The sequence below is a fragment of the Sus scrofa genome, chromosome 13 (genome assembly GCF_000003025.6).
Source record: "Sus scrofa isolate TJ Tabasco breed Duroc chromosome 13, Sscrofa11.1, whole genome shotgun sequence".
NCBI classification, from domain to species: domain Eukaryota; kingdom Metazoa; phylum Chordata; class Mammalia; order Artiodactyla; family Suidae; genus Sus; species Sus scrofa.
In genome coordinates, this window is record NC_010455.5 from 132,624,725 (window position 1) to 132,642,395 (window position 17,671).

General features: G+C 47.4%; 1 protein-coding gene across 4 annotated transcripts in view; it reads left to right on the plus strand.

Moving 5' to 3' along the window:
* Window positions 1–17,671, plus strand: part of BDH1 (3-hydroxybutyrate dehydrogenase 1) — a 44,900-nt gene that overhangs the window by 22,353 nt on the left and 4,876 nt on the right. For all 4 annotated transcript variants that reach the window (XM_021070089.1, XM_021070091.1, XM_021070088.1 and 1 more), the window contains exons 4-5: window positions 834–944; window positions 9,446–9,587. In XM_021070089.1, the coding sequence (XP_020925748.1) occupies window positions 834–944; window positions 9,446–9,587 (253 nt within the window). The remainder of the gene's footprint in view (window positions 1–833; window positions 945–9,445; window positions 9,588–17,671) is intronic.

Below are 17,671 nucleotides of genomic sequence, written 5' to 3' on the forward strand. Positions count from 1 at the left end.
CCCAATCAAGTGAGACGAGGGGTTAAGAGTTTGGACTATGGGACTATGGGAGGTCTCAGTCCTGGTTTTCAATTCCAGCTCTGTCACTAATGGGCGTTTAAAAAATGTCTGTTTCTGGAGTTCCTGTCATGGTTCAGTGGTTAATGACCCTGACTAGTATCTTTGAAGACGGGGGTTTGATCCCTCACTTTGCTCAGTGGGTTAAGGATCCAGCGTTGCCTTGAGCTGCGGTGTAGGTTGCAGACGTGGCTTGGATCCTGCATTGCTGTGGCTGTGGTGCAGGCAGGCGATCACAGCTCTGATTCGACCCCTAGCCTGGAAACCATATGCCATGGGTACAGCCCTAAAAAGCAAACACACAAAAAACAAACAAACAAAAAAAACCAAAAAAAAAAAAAAACCAAAACAGTCTGTTTCTTCACTTGTAACATGGTATAATAATCATACTTACTATATGGGGTTATTGTGAGAATTAAATAAAAATAATGCCTTGAATATGGTAAATACTCAATACTTGACGGTGAAGATGGCAGTGATGATGGCGATGGTGATAATGGAGATTCTAGATGAGGAAACTGAGGTCCAGAAAGAGGAATTAGTGTCCTCAAGCAACACTGTAACATTGATGGCAGAGTCAGGGTTAGAATCTGGTCTCCTGATTCTGAGTCCAGGCGTTTCTACGATACCATGGTGCTTCTCCAACAGTGAGAGTCAGGTGGGGAGGGCGGGCCTGGCCCACTTAGGAAGCCCTAATTGTCACTGCCTGGGGGAGGACAGTCACTCAGCCCTCAGGATCCTCCATTCCTAACATGGGGTCTCACCTTTGGAAACAGGTTGGCAGCAAAGCTGTCCTGGTCACAGGCTGTGACTCTGGATTTGGGTTCTCACTGGCCAAGCATCTGCATTCAAAAGGCTTCCTTGTATTTGCTGGCTGCTTGATGAAGGTAAGAGATGAATCATCTTCATCATCATATTCTTCTATACACGGCTATTGTTTCATGTGCTTATTCGCCATTCATATATCTTCTTTGGAGAAATATCTGTTGAAATCCTTTGCCCATTTTTTGAATAAGTTTTGTTGTTGCTTTTGTTGCTATTGAGTTTTGTACATACATTCTGGTTTTCTGTATATAGACTATATTATATATTTATAATATATGTTATAGACTTTTCTCTTGTAACTATATATGTATATTTCTATATATTCTGGATATTAGATCCTTATCACATATGTGACTTGCAAATATTTTCTCCCACTCTGGGGGTTGCCTTTTTACTCTGTGGATAGTGTCTTTTGATGTACAGAATTAAGAAAAAATTTTGAAGTCCATTTGCCTATTTTAAATTTTGTTACCTGTATCTTTAGTGGCATATGCAAGAAATCATTGCCAAATCCAATGTTGTGAAGCTTTTGCCCTTTGTTTTCTTCTAAGAATTTTATTTTTGGGGTCTTACATGTAGGTCCTTGATCCCTTTTGAATTAATTTGTGTATGGTGTTAAGTAAGGGTCCAACTCATTCTTTTACACGAGGATATCCAGTGTTCCCAGCACCATTTGCTGAAAAAACTGTCTTTTCCACATGAGTGGTTAAAGCAGCCTTGTCAAAAGTCATTTGACCATTTATATGACAGTTTATTTCTGGGCTCTCTAGTCTAATCCATTGGCCCATATGTCTATCTTTATGCCAGTAGTAGACTATTTTGATTACTGTAGCTCTGTAGTAATTTCAAAATCAGTAAGTCTGAGTTTTCTAGTTTCATTCTTTTTTAAGATTGTCTTGGCTATTTGGGGTCCCTTCAGCTTCCATATGAGTTTTAAGATGGTTTTCCTTTTTTAAAAAAATCATTAAGTTTTTGACAGGTATTGGATAAAATCTGTAGATTGCATAGTATTGATATTTTAACAATATTAAGTCATCCGATCCATGTAGACAGGATGTGTTTCCATTTATTTCTATCACCTTTAATTTCTTTTAGAAGTGTTTTGTAGTTTTCATTGTACAAGTCTTTCACCTTCTTGGTTAAGTTAATTTCTAAGTATTTTAGCCTTTTTTGATGCTGTTATCAACAGAATTATTTTTGTAATATCTTTTTCAGATTTTGTATTGTTTGTGCATATAGAAATGCAACTGATTTTTTGTATTGATTTTCATCCTGCTACTTTGCTTAATTCCTTTGTTCTAACGGTTTTATTTTTGTGGAATCTTTAGGGTTTTCTTCATGTAAGATCACATCACCTGCAAGCGGATAGTTTTACTTCTTCCTTTACAATTTGGATGTATTTCATTTCTTTTTCTTGCCTAATTGCTCTATAACTTCTAGTAACGTGTTGAATAGAAGTGGTGAAATTGCTCAGATAGCCACAATTTACCATCTAAGCATTCCCCTGGAAGCTGGAAGCCTTCAACAGATTCGAGAGTTCCAGAGTGGTTGCATTTGACAGATTCTGCCCATGCATTTACTGTCTAGGTAGGGAGACAGATTCCTGGTACTTCCTACTCTGTCATCTTCCCAGAATCTTATTCCAAGCTGAGTATTCACTATCAGAACTGCCCAGTGTTTGTTTTTAAATTGCTTTCCTAACAACTGGTTCATCTGTTGCTTAAAACAGCTGATTTCTTTTCCATTCACTTCATCTCTCTTGTTCTTCATAGCTCCATTCATTCATTCATTTATTCATTCATTTGCCAAGTGCTAATTATGTGTGGACACTTTGCTAAGTGCTGAAGAAGAGTAAGACCTGATCCCTCCCCCAGGGAGCACTATTCAGTGGTGATGGGACAGCCATACAGAGACACAGCTGGAGGAATTAGAGTGGAGAGTGTTCTCAGGGTCGTGCAAAGAATAATGAGAATGCATAGAAAGAAGGGATTGACTCTGGCATGACAGAGGAGTGACATTTGTTCTGGGCTGTGGAGAGTGAATAATGCTGTCAGGGGTGGAGACAGAGCAACAAGCTGTCAGACAGAAGACTTAACCTGGGCATAAGCTTGGAAGCATGAGGCTCCTCTGAGTCTCGTCAAGTGGAACTTAGGGTGCATGAAAGGAAGCACTGGGAAATGAAGCTGCAAAAGTAATTAGGGGACAGTTTCCCCAATTTAGAGAGTTGTGCAACCATTATCACAATTCACTTTCAGAACATTTCCAACTTTCAGAAATTTCTTTCTTGACAATTTGCATGCCTACCCACACCTACCTCTAGGCTGAGGTAGCTTCTGATTTCTGTCTCTTTGGATTTGCCTTTTCTGGACTAGTCATATAAATGGAATCATAGAGTGGATAGTCTTTTGTGTCAGGTTTCTTTCACTTATCATAATGTTTGAGATTCACCAGTTGTAGAATGTATCAGTAGTTCATTCCTTTTTACTGCTGGGTAGTATTTTATTGTATGGATTTGCTATATTAAAAATTTTATTCACTAATTGATGGATATTTGGATAAAAATGTTTGGATTTTTTTGGCCATTATGACTATTGCTGCTATGAACATTATGTACATGACTCTGTGTAGGCATGTATTTTACCTAGTTCCTTTTAATGGAATTTAGAAACCAACATCTGGGCATTAGAGGAGCTCATTGCTATGAGGCATTGATGCTTCTTGTTTCTCTGAGTGGGCAAAGTTAGAAGACATAAATATAATCTCACACACATATATGTGCACACACTGTATTTATATTTGCCTATCTCCTATATGTTTCCTATGAATATCACACACACACACGCACACACAAATTCATGAGGTTATACTGACCTATTCCAATTCAATATAACAACATTCTTCTTGCTTCCTGTATTCCATATTTGTTTCATCTTTTCCTGTAGTTGGAACTTTGATTCTCAACCATATAGGTATATTTACTAATTTGGTTAATCCTACAATACACACACATTTGGTTCAGAATTGCTATATTCATACCATTAAAAACAGCAAACCTACTAGGTTGTTGTGTCAGCTTGGATCCTGCAAAAGCAGATGCTGGAATAGGATCGGATGTGCAAGGGATTGATTTGAGAAATGCTTGTAATGGCCAAAGGGGAATGGAGCAGGAAAAGTGGAGAAATCCATTAGATTGTAATGCAGGTCTGTGGAAAGAAATTAGAAGGAAGAGGATAAGTTAGGTGGAGTGCAGACTGCAGTCCAGTTAGAGAGTCTCAGCTGGGATGATGGGGAGTCCTCAAGCAAAGGTCCTTCCGTGTTTGGCGATTGGCTGAGAGAAGCCCAGGCACGCATGACTGTGACCATGGCATTCATGCTACAGTGGATTTGAAGGTACAGCAGCCAGAGACCTTCTGTCAGCTGCTCCCACAGCAGGTTGTCCTGCAAGGAAGTTTATTGTGGCCACCGCAGTAGAGCTCAAGAGTTCATTAAAGTATTTTTTATCTGTTGACCAAAGGTATGCAAAACACTGTGTTTAAAATTACTTGGATTAATTCTTTTTTAAATTGTTGTTATTAATTTGAAAATAGTTTGGTTTATGTATTTCTCTGTATTTTGTTCCTCTCATTCTTACTGATTTAATTTAATTTTAGAAAATGTAAAACATTAACAACAATCTAAAGTCAAAATTATGTAAAGAGTAACCTCAAAGTAGTACTGTTCTCCAACCTCCTATCTGTTTGTTCTTTTTCTTTTTATGGCCACAGCTGTGGCATATAGAAGTTCATGCCAGGGGTGGAATCAGAGCTGCAGCTGCAGGCCTACCCCACAACCACAGCAATGCCTGATGCAGCTGTGTCTGTAGCTTATACCACAACTTGCGGCCATGCCAGATCCTTAACCCTCTGAGTGAGGCCAGGGATGGGTCCCTCATCCTCATGGATGGTAGTTGGGTTCTTAACCTGCTGAGCCACAATGGGAACTCTCCCACCTCCTCTCTTTTCTATTCCATTCTTTCATTTCCTGCTTCTTACATAAATGTTTATATATTGTATGTACCCCTTTTGTACCTAAAAAAACCCTTACCAGTATATTTTGGAAACCACTCCATATGGGTTCACAGAGATCTCCCTCACTCTTTTAAACAGCATCATAGTGCTCTACCAGTTTCCTATATATGTAGGAGCATTTAGGTTGTTTTCCAATATCTTGCAATTACAATTGTTGCCTCTATGAATAACCCTGTGAATGCATAGTTTTGTATTGTTGGAGGTTTGTCTTCAGGGTAAATTCCTAGGAGTGAGATTACACTTAAGTCAAAGGGTTAATGAAATATGTCATCATTTCAATTTCCTATCATGTAATTTTACATTCCCACCAATAATGTAGGTGAATACTTGTTTCTACATAATTTCACCAACAGAATGTGCTTCAAACTTTTGATTTTTGCTAGTTTGATAGGTGAGAAATGTACCTCCATATATGTTTAGTTTGTAGTTCTCCTACCGTGAGTGTTTCTCTTATTGGTCTTTAAAGGCATGACCCAGAAGGTGCACTTATAGCACCTGTGCTCTCATTCTATTGGCCAAAACTTAGTCACATGGCTTACCTGGCTGCTAGGGAAGCTGGAAAATGTAGTCTGTACTCTGAGACAATATGAACCCTGCTTTAAGTCAGGTATTTTACTGCTATAGAGGAAGGGAAGAATGGATATTCAGGATAAATTGCTGTCTCTGCTCAGTGGATGAGACATTTTTCTTTATTTTTAAGGCCCTAGGAACCCTGGGAAGGAATTTTTTAAACTAGGTTTAATGTCTGTAAAACAATATCTGTTCAGTGTAAAAATTTCTATAATATAAACAGATATAAATAGTAATTTGTATTACCATGATCTGAACATATTTCCAGATCAGAGTTAGTTAGTCCTTTTAACTTTTACTTCTTGGGAATTACGAGAGTAATACAAACTCATAATAGATTCAAACAATACAGAAGTATATGATGTAAAAAGAGAAATCTTTTCATTTCAGTCTCTTGCCCCAAAGTAACTAGAATTCATGTGTGCACTTTATTTCTTACTTTTGTTATTATAAACAAAGCCACAGTGAATAGTCTTGCACCTGTCTTTGCAGGCTTTCATTAGTAATTCTGGATGTGCAAGTGTTAGGTGGGAAGGTGTGCAGATTTTAGAATTTACTCAAATCTGCTAAACTGCTCCCTCCAAAGCTATACCAGAGCTACTCCCTCTAATGGTGAAGGGCACACATGCACAAATGCCAAAATGTGATCCAGTGTGAGCTGTGGTATAGGTTGCAGATGTGACTTATCTGATGAGTAGGTTGAACTGGGCTCTATGCCAAAACAAAGAGGTTTTCTTATCTGAGAATGAGTGGGGAAGCTAAGAGACTTGCCTGATATTTCATCTAGGGGTGGAAAGAATAGCCACGATGAAGTTTAAAGGGATAGTGGAAGAAGTGAGTTGTTTTTTTTTTTTTTTTTTTTTTTTTTTTTGTCTTTTTGCTATTTCTTGGGCCGCTCCCGCGGCATATGGAGGTTCCCAGGCTAGGGGTCGAATCGGAGCTGTAGCCACCAGCCTACGCCAGAGCCACAGCAACGAAGGATCCGAGCCGCGTCTGCAACCTACACTACAGCTCACGGCAACGCCAGATCCTTAACCCACTGAGCAAGGGCAGGGACCGGACCCGCAAGCTCATGGTTCCTAGTCGGATTCGTCAACCACTGCGCCACGACGGGAACTCCAAGAAGTGAGTTTATGAGTAAACCAGTTACGTAGGTACCAACACAGTAGGACCAAACGCTTGTCCTTGAGCAGCAAGAAAGACGTGAACAAGGACAGAAACCCTGGAGGCAGTGAAGCGAGGTGGCCTGGGCAGTGCAGCCTTGGCCCCAGGATGGGTGAATCTGGAAGCGGGGGGCTTCCGGGGTCTGCAGGCTGTGGGCTGAGGGGGGTTGGGACAGGTTTCTTTTGAACAAGTGGAGGCAAACTGACCATCACTGTCCCTACTGTTGGGAGCAGGACAGGAGGTCATGCAGACAGCTTAGAGGTGGATGAGGACTCCTGGGGAGATCTGTCAGGAGAAGTGGCGGTGGCGGGGGAGTGGGGTGGGATGGGGTAGTTCTCCCGGGGGCCTGAATGCTGAGCCTGAAGCTGTGGGCAGGGAGATTAACCCCCAGTTTCCTCTGTGAGAAGGCTCTTGGCTGCTGTTGGCGAAACATCGGCTGCCTCTGTGCACTGATGCCAAATAGAAACTCAGAAACAGAGGTGGGGGAGACAGAAAAAGGAGCTTTAACTGCCAGGCAAAGAGGGAACATGGCAGGCTAGTGCCTCAAGCGCTGTGCCCCACTTGGAGGTTCCCAGAGCCAGGGATCGACTCCGAGGCACAGCTTTGAACTACACCACAGCTGTGGCAACCCTGGATCCTTAACTTGTTGCACCAGAGCAGAAACTCCAAATCTGACATCTCGGCCCTGGTCCTGTTTTCCGAGCTGCGTAGGACAAGTCAGCCCCCTCATCATCCTGTTCTCCAGAGCCTTATTTCCAGAGTGACTGTCTCCACCACCACTGGTTCCATTTGACCCAAACCCCTTCACCATTTTTTCCTACGTCCCTCTGACATTGTATGATGTAAATTCTCTAGGCCCGGGGTTAGGGTCCTCCTGGTTCAAACCGCTTACAACACTCAGCCCAACCTGCAGAGAACTTTCCCCTGCTGACGTGTGCTGACCATCCTCATGCTGCCCACGCTGGCCTTGTTGGGGATGTTTGTTTCAGTAGCAGATGTGCCCTAGGCAAGCCCTTGGCTGAGAGTAGGCATTTCATCCTCTGGCTGCTATTCCTGTCCTCTTGTGAGATGCATCACTGTTCCATGCATCACGGAGAAAAGTCACTACCCATTAAATTATGACCGACCGTGTTTTAATTTTTACATCGATTGTAGCTCATCCCTATGGTGAAAAAAATACATATCACAGACTAGAGGAAGTACGGCAGTACAGCCCGCTCAGGATGCGAGGACTAATGAGATAAGGCCTGTCCAGTGCTTAGCACTGCCTGAAGCACAGTGAACAATGCATGATGTCTACTTTCTGTAAATCCTCCAGCAGCTCCCCACTGCCCCCCAAACAGACCCCTGTCCACCTCTCCAGCCTCCTGTCCCACCACTGCAATGGCTTGCAGCAGGTCCCTGGTGCCCCTCTTTCTGAAGTGTCTGGTCCCCGGTCCCTGGGGGCCCCTCTGGTTAATGTCATCAGCTGGCACTGCCTTTGGAGGGCCTTCCCTGCCCGCCCCACCTGCTGTGCAGCCTCCCACCTCCCTCAAGCTCTCAGACAGCAATGTTGCCCTGTATTGTTTGCTTGCTCATCTGCCCCCTTCCTCAAAATGTGACTCTTTGAGAACAGAGGCTGAGTTATCTATTTTTGCATCTTTGTTCCCAGCACAGTGCTGGAACATGAGAGAGGCCCGAGAAATGTTTGCTGAGCGAGTGACACTTTTCTCCTGTTAATAATACCTGAATTTGCACAGCGTTTTATCATAAACAGGTTTTTTAAAAAAGTGATTTCCTCATTGCATAAACCTGAGCAGGTCACAACAGGTAATGATGCCCTTCTTTTCAACTGTAGCTGGGAAAACTGAGCACCTGTTAAGGGAGACACCTGAGTGCCCAGCGCCTAATAGTGACTGAACTGAAATTAGAGTTGGACTCTGACCAACCTGGTGGTGACTGGCCCTTGGTGACAAACTGGCAGCCTGCTGGTCACATGTGGCTGTGGGTGTGTTTTGGCCCACGTAGTAGTATTTTTTTTTAAAGCATAAGTTGTCAACACTTAAGATATAAGGAGATCCTAATTACTAGCTTAAAAATCTAAGCATCTGGCAACCCTAAGCTTACTTTTTTTTTTTTTTTTGGCTTTTTAGGGCCGTACCTGTGGCATATGGAGGTTCCCAGGTTAGGGGTCCAATCAGAGCTACAGCTGCCGGCCTACGCCAGGGCCACAGCAACTTGGGATCTGTCATGTCTGAGACCTACACCACAGCTCATGGCAATGCCGGATCCTTAACCCACCGAGCGAGGCCAGGGATTGAACCTGCAACCTCATGGTTACTAGTTGGGTTCATTTCCACTGTGCCGGGAACTACCTAAGCTTACTTACCCACATGGACAATAGCCGGCAGGGGTGAGAGGCAAGGGCTGTGCTCCATTCCTGAGGCCCCACCTCCCCATTGTCTGATACCCCCATGCTTGGCCTGGATAAGCACTGAGTTTTGTAACCTCTGCTCAGAGAAACATCCTGCCAGTGAGGCTTTGGGGGCTTGTGTCTGTGGCACTTAGTTTGGTGCTTGATGTGTCATCAGTGCTTAGGGATTGGCTAGAATCACCTGCTGGTGGAGCAGGCCTCTTGGGCCTCCGGAGATCATCACCCATGTCTGAGAGTAAGCCCCAGGCTTTGGCTGGGACTTGGGGCACCTCCCCGCCTTGGCCCTGGTCCTCATTCCAGAGATAGGGTGGAAAGGAGGCGGGCAAGGCAGCTCCTCTTTCCTCCCCAGGACAAAGGGCATGACGGGGTCAAGGAACTGGACAGCTTGAAGAGTGATCGATTAAGAACCGTCCAGCTCAATGTCTGCAAAAGTGAAGAAGTAGAGAAAGTGGTGGAGACCATCCGCTCGAGCTTGCAGGACCCTGAGAAAGGTAGGAGCACCCAGGGGCAGCGAGGGTAGGGCCTGGGCCTTTCTGAGGGGGCTCTCCCCAAACACCACCCTCCATTCGCTAACATCCTGCCGAGAGATGGCTTCCTCTATCGTTTGAGCTCTCCCTCCTGCTTGGTAGCAGGACGTGGGTTAAACATCATGTTGCAATGAGGCCACATAGCTTACTCCAGCCAATGCTCATGAGTGCCTGCTCTGGGCCAGGTGGCGGGCTGATGATGGGAACACAAAGATGGCCAAGACACAGCCCTGGACCCCAAAGATCTCACGTGCATGGGGGAGCTGACCCAGATTATTTCCACATCCCTTCTTGGGGAGCAGCACAGGACAGAGGGATGTGGCCTGGTGTTGGGGTGGCCCAGGGGAATGGGTTAATTAGGGCAGATCAGCAGCGCACTGGAGGGGCCTTCTAGGAGGCTGGAGAGCATGAACAATGGTGGGAAGCACACAGGCTGTGCTGGGGGCAAGTCAGGGCTCGGGTCTGGTGCATGTGTTGGCAGCACATGAGCTGAGGGAGGGAGGGCATCCAGGGCCTTAGGGTCAGGCACAGGAGGGTAGCCACTCTCCTGAGAGCAGTGGGAGCCACTGAAGGGGATTTGCTGTGGGGAGCGACCTGGTCAGACTTGCAAAGGCTCGCTCTGGGGCCTGTGGTGCAGTGTGGAGGGTGGATTTAAAGGGAGAGCCTGAGTGTAACCCAAGGGCAATGGGCTTTGAGAAAGAGGAGGAATCCGATTCAAGGAGTATTGAGAAGACAGGGCTGGCCAGACTTGGCGACGGATGCATATACGGATGAGGGAGAGGCAAGAGGTCTCTGTCCTGGCCCCCTGGTACCCTCACTGGAGGTCGAGAGATGGGAGTTGCTGAAGTGCCCATGGCCCCCTGGGGAGTGTGTGGGCTGGAGATCAGTGTCCAAGGTTGGAAGTGAGATTCGCTGTGGGAGAGAGGAGAGGAGGGACTCCTGGGGAATAAAAGCAACTAGAGGCCAGAGGAGGGAAGGATAATGTCAGAGTGGTTGGGTACAGTGCCCCAGAAGCTAAGGGAACAGAAAGTTTGGGGGTCTGCCGTCAACAAGGTCACATGCTTGCAGAAAATTCTGTAACATAAGAACTTAAGTGCCTGTTGCCGGAGGCCAGCTCCAGCGGCCAGGGAGTGTACACTTTCCCGAAGAAGATGGAGGGATGTCGGCTTTTGCAACAGAGACAGCCTCTTTGTCCCATCTTTCAGGGCGCTGGACTGCTCAAAGTTTATTGGCAACAGTGATTGATTATATAGACAGTTTTTCACTACAGATTACATCCCAGTGTTAAAAGTACATCGGTTAACTATTACGTGGTGTAGCAGCTATACATCCTGTTTGAAGGTCTCTATCTTAACTGAACTTAGTGAGTACTTTGAAGAGGCCCTAGACACAAGAATTTGGCATTCACAAACCTTGTTTGTAGACTGGTGCATATTTTCAAAGCGTTATGGCAGGGAGACAGTGTAAGTAAATATAAACCAACTTAACTAAACTAGCTATCACTTAAAAGCTTTTGAAATCAAAGACAAAACTCACAGCTAGTTTTTTGGATAATATATGCCTAACTTTTATGAACCTCATTAAGATCCTAACTCTAAAGTTACTGTATAACTAGTTAATAGATAAACACTATGTTTTAACTAAGTTGGATTAAAATAGGGGAAAGTCCTTCAGGATGAAATTCTTATTATATTATTGTTGTAACTTTGTTAAATCACAAATCACCACAGGAAAATAAGAATGGAAAATAAGAATAATAAGTAAATAATCAGGAAAGACTGAGGAAAACTGAATAACAAATAAAACAGCAGGAAAGACTAGGTCACCTGAGAAACAATCCATGTTCTCTGGTGCAAACATGGAAATTATTTTCCCAGGAAAGCCCCAATTCTTCCCCATCAACATCAAAGTGAGAGCCGTGTAACCTGAGGCCTACCCTCGGCTTGTACCATTCAGGCAGGCTTTTATCCTGACCAGAGGCCCACCTTCGGCATGCACCGTTCAGGTGAGCTTTTTTCCTGACCAGAAGCCCACCTTCGGCTTGTACCGTTCAGGTGAGCTCCTTTTCTTGGTTAGGAACCTGCCTTCAGTTTTTGTTTTTTTTTTTTGCCATCAGGCAAGGTCCTTGTTTTGAGTCCCTGCATTTTCTCGGCTCCCCGCAAGTACCCTCTCAGTTCGGCTCATGGAGCACCTTGGTGGGAGGGGCTGTGTTGTACAACAGAGGCCCCTTGCTTCATCCAAGACATTTACCTTTAAGCTTCTTGACAGCCCAGGCAAAAAGGGCATGCTTCACTCAGTTCTCTGCTCGCCCATAGAATGGGGTGGGGGTAGGTCTCTGGAATGGTGACTTCAGTGGCTGGTAGGAAGGAGGAAAGAGGGTGGGGTGACCAGGGCCTGTGCTCCCCACTCTGCTGAGCATTTATCAGTCATCTCCCAGGGGCTCCTGTGCTCTGCTGTGTGGCTATCAGAGAAGCTGTCATCAATGCATCACCTTGTCAGCCCAGTGCCACCCCTACCATCACAGCAGGCCATTCCCAGGCCCCTCTGCTCTCTGAGGAAAGGCCTGTGGGTTTCTAAACTCACTGAACATCTGTTTAGTAATTAACAGGCAGAGCCAGGGCTCCTGCGCCATTAAGAAAAGGCAGGCTGGGTCCCACTGGGATGATTACCAGCTTGGAAGGTACAGCCTGCTTTGTCCCCTCCCACCCGCCTTCCCTGTGCTGCCTTCATAAACTTCAGGCCGGAAGACAGCTGCAGTCAGCGCCATAAAGCCACTCCATTACCGCCTGCGGGTTTGTAGTGATTAAAATGGCCAAGGAAAGGAATCATCAGTATAGACCTGAGCACAGAACCAGGCTGCACCAGGGCTGAGGGCTGCTCGGGGCCCTGGTCCTCCTTGTCCTCTGCCACCGGGGCAGAACCACCTCTAGTGCCTGTGTTGGTCTGGCCAGTTAGCCTAACTGGGCAAGGCAGAGCAGACTTGGGCCACAGGGGGAGGCACTCACCTCACCCCCTGCCCTTCGATTGGGCTCAAACCCCAGCACCACCCTGAGGCACAAACCTTTCCCGGCTGCTTTTTTCCATATGATGCATTGCAGTGAGGGTTGTTAAGCCATTCAAGACCTTACTTAACCAACACTGCATTTTTTGGAAAAAGATTTGAAGCTTTTAGGTCTGAAAAAGGAACAAATCTGTCAGATGTGTGGTTGCTCAGGTCTCTCCCTTTCCTTCTCTTCCTGCCCACCCCCCTCACCCCCAGGACCACCTTTTTCGTGGTAAAACAGAACACATTCCCCCCTTCTCAGGCAATACTGTTTTTGACCTCCAGGTGGTGCCCTCCCTGAGCTTTCAGACCAGATGCCTTCCTAAGCCGGTGGCTGCTTTTGGCTCTTACTCCACCCATCCATCCTGGCAGGAACCTTCTAGGAGACAAGTCCATTCCCCTCACCCCCACTGCCCCAGCCATGGAGGGCACATTTTGATACAAGTTTGATACTGTTCACCCTGGCTCCATGGAATAGTTGCTGCCAAAGCCAGGGGAGCCAGCTGTGGCACTGAGATGAAGGGGACTGTCAGATTAGAGCTGGTGAGCCCTCTGCCACCAGCCCCTTTGCTCCCCAGCAGGGTTCTGAGGGACTGGACATCCAGAGCCTGTGACCAGCCCTCACTTCCCCCACCTCTGGGAAGGGCCAAGTGAGTGGACCAATCAGCAGTCTGTGGGCATTGCCTGATCTTAAAACCACCCCTTACCTTGTAAGCATTTATTGAGTGCCTACTGTGTACTTGGTAGTGTGCCGAGCACCCGACAGGACAGGAGCTGGTAGGAGAAGTTTGAGGTTGGGCACCAGCCAAGTCCAAGTGGTGGCTTCATGCACTGGGGACAGTTATGAGCCCTGGGGACGCTATGCCATGGATAGAGAAGACTCTACATCTGGGGCCTGCTTGGTCTGGGAGTGAGACGACTGGAGTTACCCTGGGCTTAGCCTCTTACTATAAGTGTGAGCTTGGGCTTGTACCTTGTCCCACGTGGGCCTCTGCTTACCCATTTGTGAGTCTCACACCTCCATCCAACCACAGCAGGAGCAGGTCCACAAAGGCTGCTCTCAGGCTGAGGGGCAGGGGAGCTGAGGGGAGCCAGGAAGCAGTGGAGGCAGGAGAGGCCATGATGGCAGAGGGTGGCTGGCTGTTCAGGCTCCCAGAGGGCAGAGTCCATGGTGGGGAGCCAGTGAGAAGCATGGGAAAGAAGGACTCGCATTCCTCGCTCAGGAAGGGAAGCCCAGGAACAGGGAGTGCCTGACAGAGGAGGAGAGTCTGGTGGAGGGGGTTGGATCAGGAAAGATTGCATCAGGGAAACCTGGGGGTGCTTCTCCAATAACACAGGAGGGAGGCAGCCAGGACCTAGACTCATGCTGTGCATTAGGAAAGAAGACACTGATTCTAGTGATACAGCAAAGGAAGCCAGCAGCAGCATTGCATTAAACACAAGGGCTGTGTCTTCACACTGACCCGCGTCCTAATGCCATCCTGTCTTCCTGTTAGCTGGGTGACATTGAGCAAAGTGCTTAAGCTCTCTGTGCCTCAGTCACCTCATCCAGATATGGGGCAATTTAGTGTCTCCTTGATAGGTTGGTTGTGAGGATCAGGTCAATGAATGGATTCAAAGTATGTAGTTTAGGGCTCAGCAGCTGTCCTTTCGCTCTTTCTCAGTGACATTAACAGTATTTATGACTCAGATGGAGGAGCAATGAAGGGGAGGGCTCGAAGATGACAGTGAAACTATTAGGAAAAAATAGGAGCAGGCTCAGTCTGCTGCGCACTTGGTGTGTGGGTTAGGCTGAGTTGGGGACCTTTGGGACAATCAGGTGAAGGTGACCATCAGGAGGAGGAGGTGGGGTTAGGAGCGAGCCATGTCTCCTGAGATGTACATGGGAATAGGCCCTCAGAGGTGGTGATGAGGCCGTTGCAGGAAAATAGCTGCCACCCAGACCAGTGGGAATGTCGTGAGTTTATTCAGACTGTTGGGAGGACTCCAGGGACTTCCTGGGTCCACAGACTGTTGCTGCTTATCAAGTCAGCAGAGCTGTAATCCAGCAGCACAGGAAGGGACTGTGCTTCTGCCGCTCAAGTTCAGTCAAACTTTTATCAATGTCGATATCAGATAAATTAATTTTTAGGTGGATAAAAGGACTGTATGTGTTATGTTGTATGGTACTGTCCCATATGAATCAAACACAAAGCAGCTGGAAATTTCCATGTACACAAAGAAGACAAGGCTGCCTAAGCATTGAGTATCCTATGAGGGAAGGTGGATCAAGACAGGACATTGGGGGACAGGGAGCCATGAGTAGAACTCACACAGGGGCAGGCTGAAGCCAGTGAGATGGTGAGGGTGGGGGGTGAGGGAGGTGTCCTTAGCCTGTGACCCCCTGGACCCTGTGGAGCAGCATGGGTCTGGGACTCAGAATGGCAGGGGAGTGGGAAACTGGAGAGTATAGCTTGTGTTCTCAGGAGCCTGGCTGCGGAGGGAAAGAGAGGACAGTGGCCTGAGGGGGCAGCATGGTTAAGAGAAGCTTCTTTAGGACATGGGGACATGGGCTTTATAGACATTCATTCACCTGAGAAACATTTATTGAGCCTTTATGTGAACAATGTTGAAGGGAGGGAGCCAGAGGCAAGGAAGTGTGCAAGTTGCCTAAAAGAGAGAGAAGGATGGGAGTTCCTGTTGTGGCGCAGTGGTTAACGAATCCGACTAGGAACCATGAGGTTGCAAGTTCGATCCCTGGCCTTGCTCAGTGGGTTAAGGATCCAGCGTTGCCATGAGCTGTGGTGTAAGTTGCAGACACGGCTCAGATCCCGCATGGCTGTGGCTGTGGCTTAGGCCGGTGGCTACAGCAACTATTCGACCCCTAGCCTGGGAACCTCCATATGCTGCAGGATCGGCCCAGAAAAATGGCAAAAAGACAAGAAAAAAAAAAATGAGAGAGAGAGAGAAGGCTGGCTGGCTGATGGTTTGGGAGGTGGTGGGTAAAGTGTCAGCCTTGACAACGGGGGAGTTCCTGCTGTTCCTGGGAAGAGGAGAACGGGGAAGCCTCCTGGGGGAAAGCCTGCAGGGGGGTGAGTGGTACAGAGGCTGCGTCACTGTGAGGTCACCCACGAGGACTGAGCATGGAGGCTTCAGCTTGGCCGCCACGGGGAGTGGGAGGAAGAATGTCACGAGCTCTTTGTTAACCGGCAATTTCCTTTCCCTAATAAATGTCCTTAATTCTCCATAATTGAAGGAGAAGGCACCAGAGGTCAGTTGGCAAGGCTTTAATTTGGGTAACACGGAAGGAAAGCAGCTAGAGACCAATTACTCTGTCATTTACACAGACTAACTGGAGAAGCGAAGTGGGGCCAGAGTTCCCACAGCTGGTACAGCCCCCAGGAGGGCAGCTCTGCTCTGCAGCTGCCCCTTGGGAAGGAGCCCTCTCATGGTCATGGGAGATTAAACCCTGAGGGTTTCTTCTGCAAAGACACAGGGCCCTTATACCCTAAGGCTCCAGCGCATCCAGTCCTTGCACCCCAAAAGCAGAACTCAGAGAGGGCCCTGCAGCACGAGGCTGCCTCCTCATTGCCTCATCCCCCAGTTCAGCTCTGCCTCCGCCTTCTTGGTCACACTGAAGCCAGGCTTCCCCTTCAGGTCCTCTGTTTTCTAGCTGTGAGAGTACTTGTCTGACTCAGTGAACTCCAAGGATCCTTCCAGCACCCGTGTTCTCGGAGTCTACAAAAGCCAGCTGTCCTTTAACTGGTCTTTCAGGGAACAGTCACCCCAGTGTTGCAGGACGGGGGACCCCTTCCATGGCCCAAGAGAGCTGTCTTATCTAACACTCAGAAATGAGCTGTCCGAGGCAACACATGCACTGACAAAGCATGTGTCCAGGGGTGCCTGGACAGAGATCAGCAGGGTAAGGGAACCCAGGAGAACTGCTCTGCCACATGCCTCACAGTCTCAGGTTTTCCAGAGGGGGGGTTAGTTTCTGGGTTGTCTCCAGCCAAATATCCTGTTCCTGCCCATGTTTGGTCTGACTCTGGGCTCTTTGTAGCAGCACATGCATCTCTCAGTCAAGATGGATTCCCAGGGGAGGGCTTCTGGGAGGCTGGCAGAACATATTATGGGCTGGTGCCTCCCCTCTTCTTTTGGTCCCTCCCAGATTCTCCCAGTCAGTTTTCAGCAGCAGCACCGAGTTCCTTGTCAGGACCTCTTGTAGTGAGACAGCTCATGCGAGCGGTTACTATAGTGTCAGGCCAAGGCCGGTGGCTTTGGTCAATGGCTCCCTAATACAAGTATATTCAAAGAGTGTGTGTTTGCTCTGACCCTGTACTGAGCTCTGAGGAACCACACAGGGCTGAGGGGTGTTTTCGGCCAGCAAAACTATATTCTTGTGGGATATTGATGAACAGCTTGCTAGGTCCCTGGGGCTCACCACATGATACCCAGTGTGTGCGTGGTTCACAAAAGGGGAGATCAGAGAATGGAGTCATTGTTAGGAGGGTCTCAGGGTGGAGCCACCGTGGGGGCCTGACCCAACATCAAGGCTTGGCTGAGGTTCTAACTTGCTCTGTGCCACTGGGTCCTCTCTCTGGTCCTCTGGAGACGGGCTTGGTCTGGAAGACTCCTGAGGTTGTCCTGGTTTCTTACAAGAGGGAGTGTGTGAGAGAAGGCTCAGAGACAGGAATGAATATGCAGGTGCCCAGGTGCAGGGTGTGGGACCTGACTGGAGGGAATAGGGTGGAGTAAGTGAGAGAAGGTGGAGCTCCAGGCTGAGGGCCCCCAACAGGGCTGGGTCATGTTCGGTCAGAGAACCACTGCAGGTGGAAGTGAGATGAGGATTGGACACTCTAGACTGAAGGGAGGCTCACAGCCAGCTCTTTAGGCCTCTCTATCTCCCCTTTTCCCGAGTGACTCTAGAATGTGTCCCGAGAGCCTTGGACAAGACGTTGGCCAGTGATGGGGAAAAGGAATAAAAACAGGGAGGGAAATGGGCTGCGGGCTGATGGGTGATCCCTGA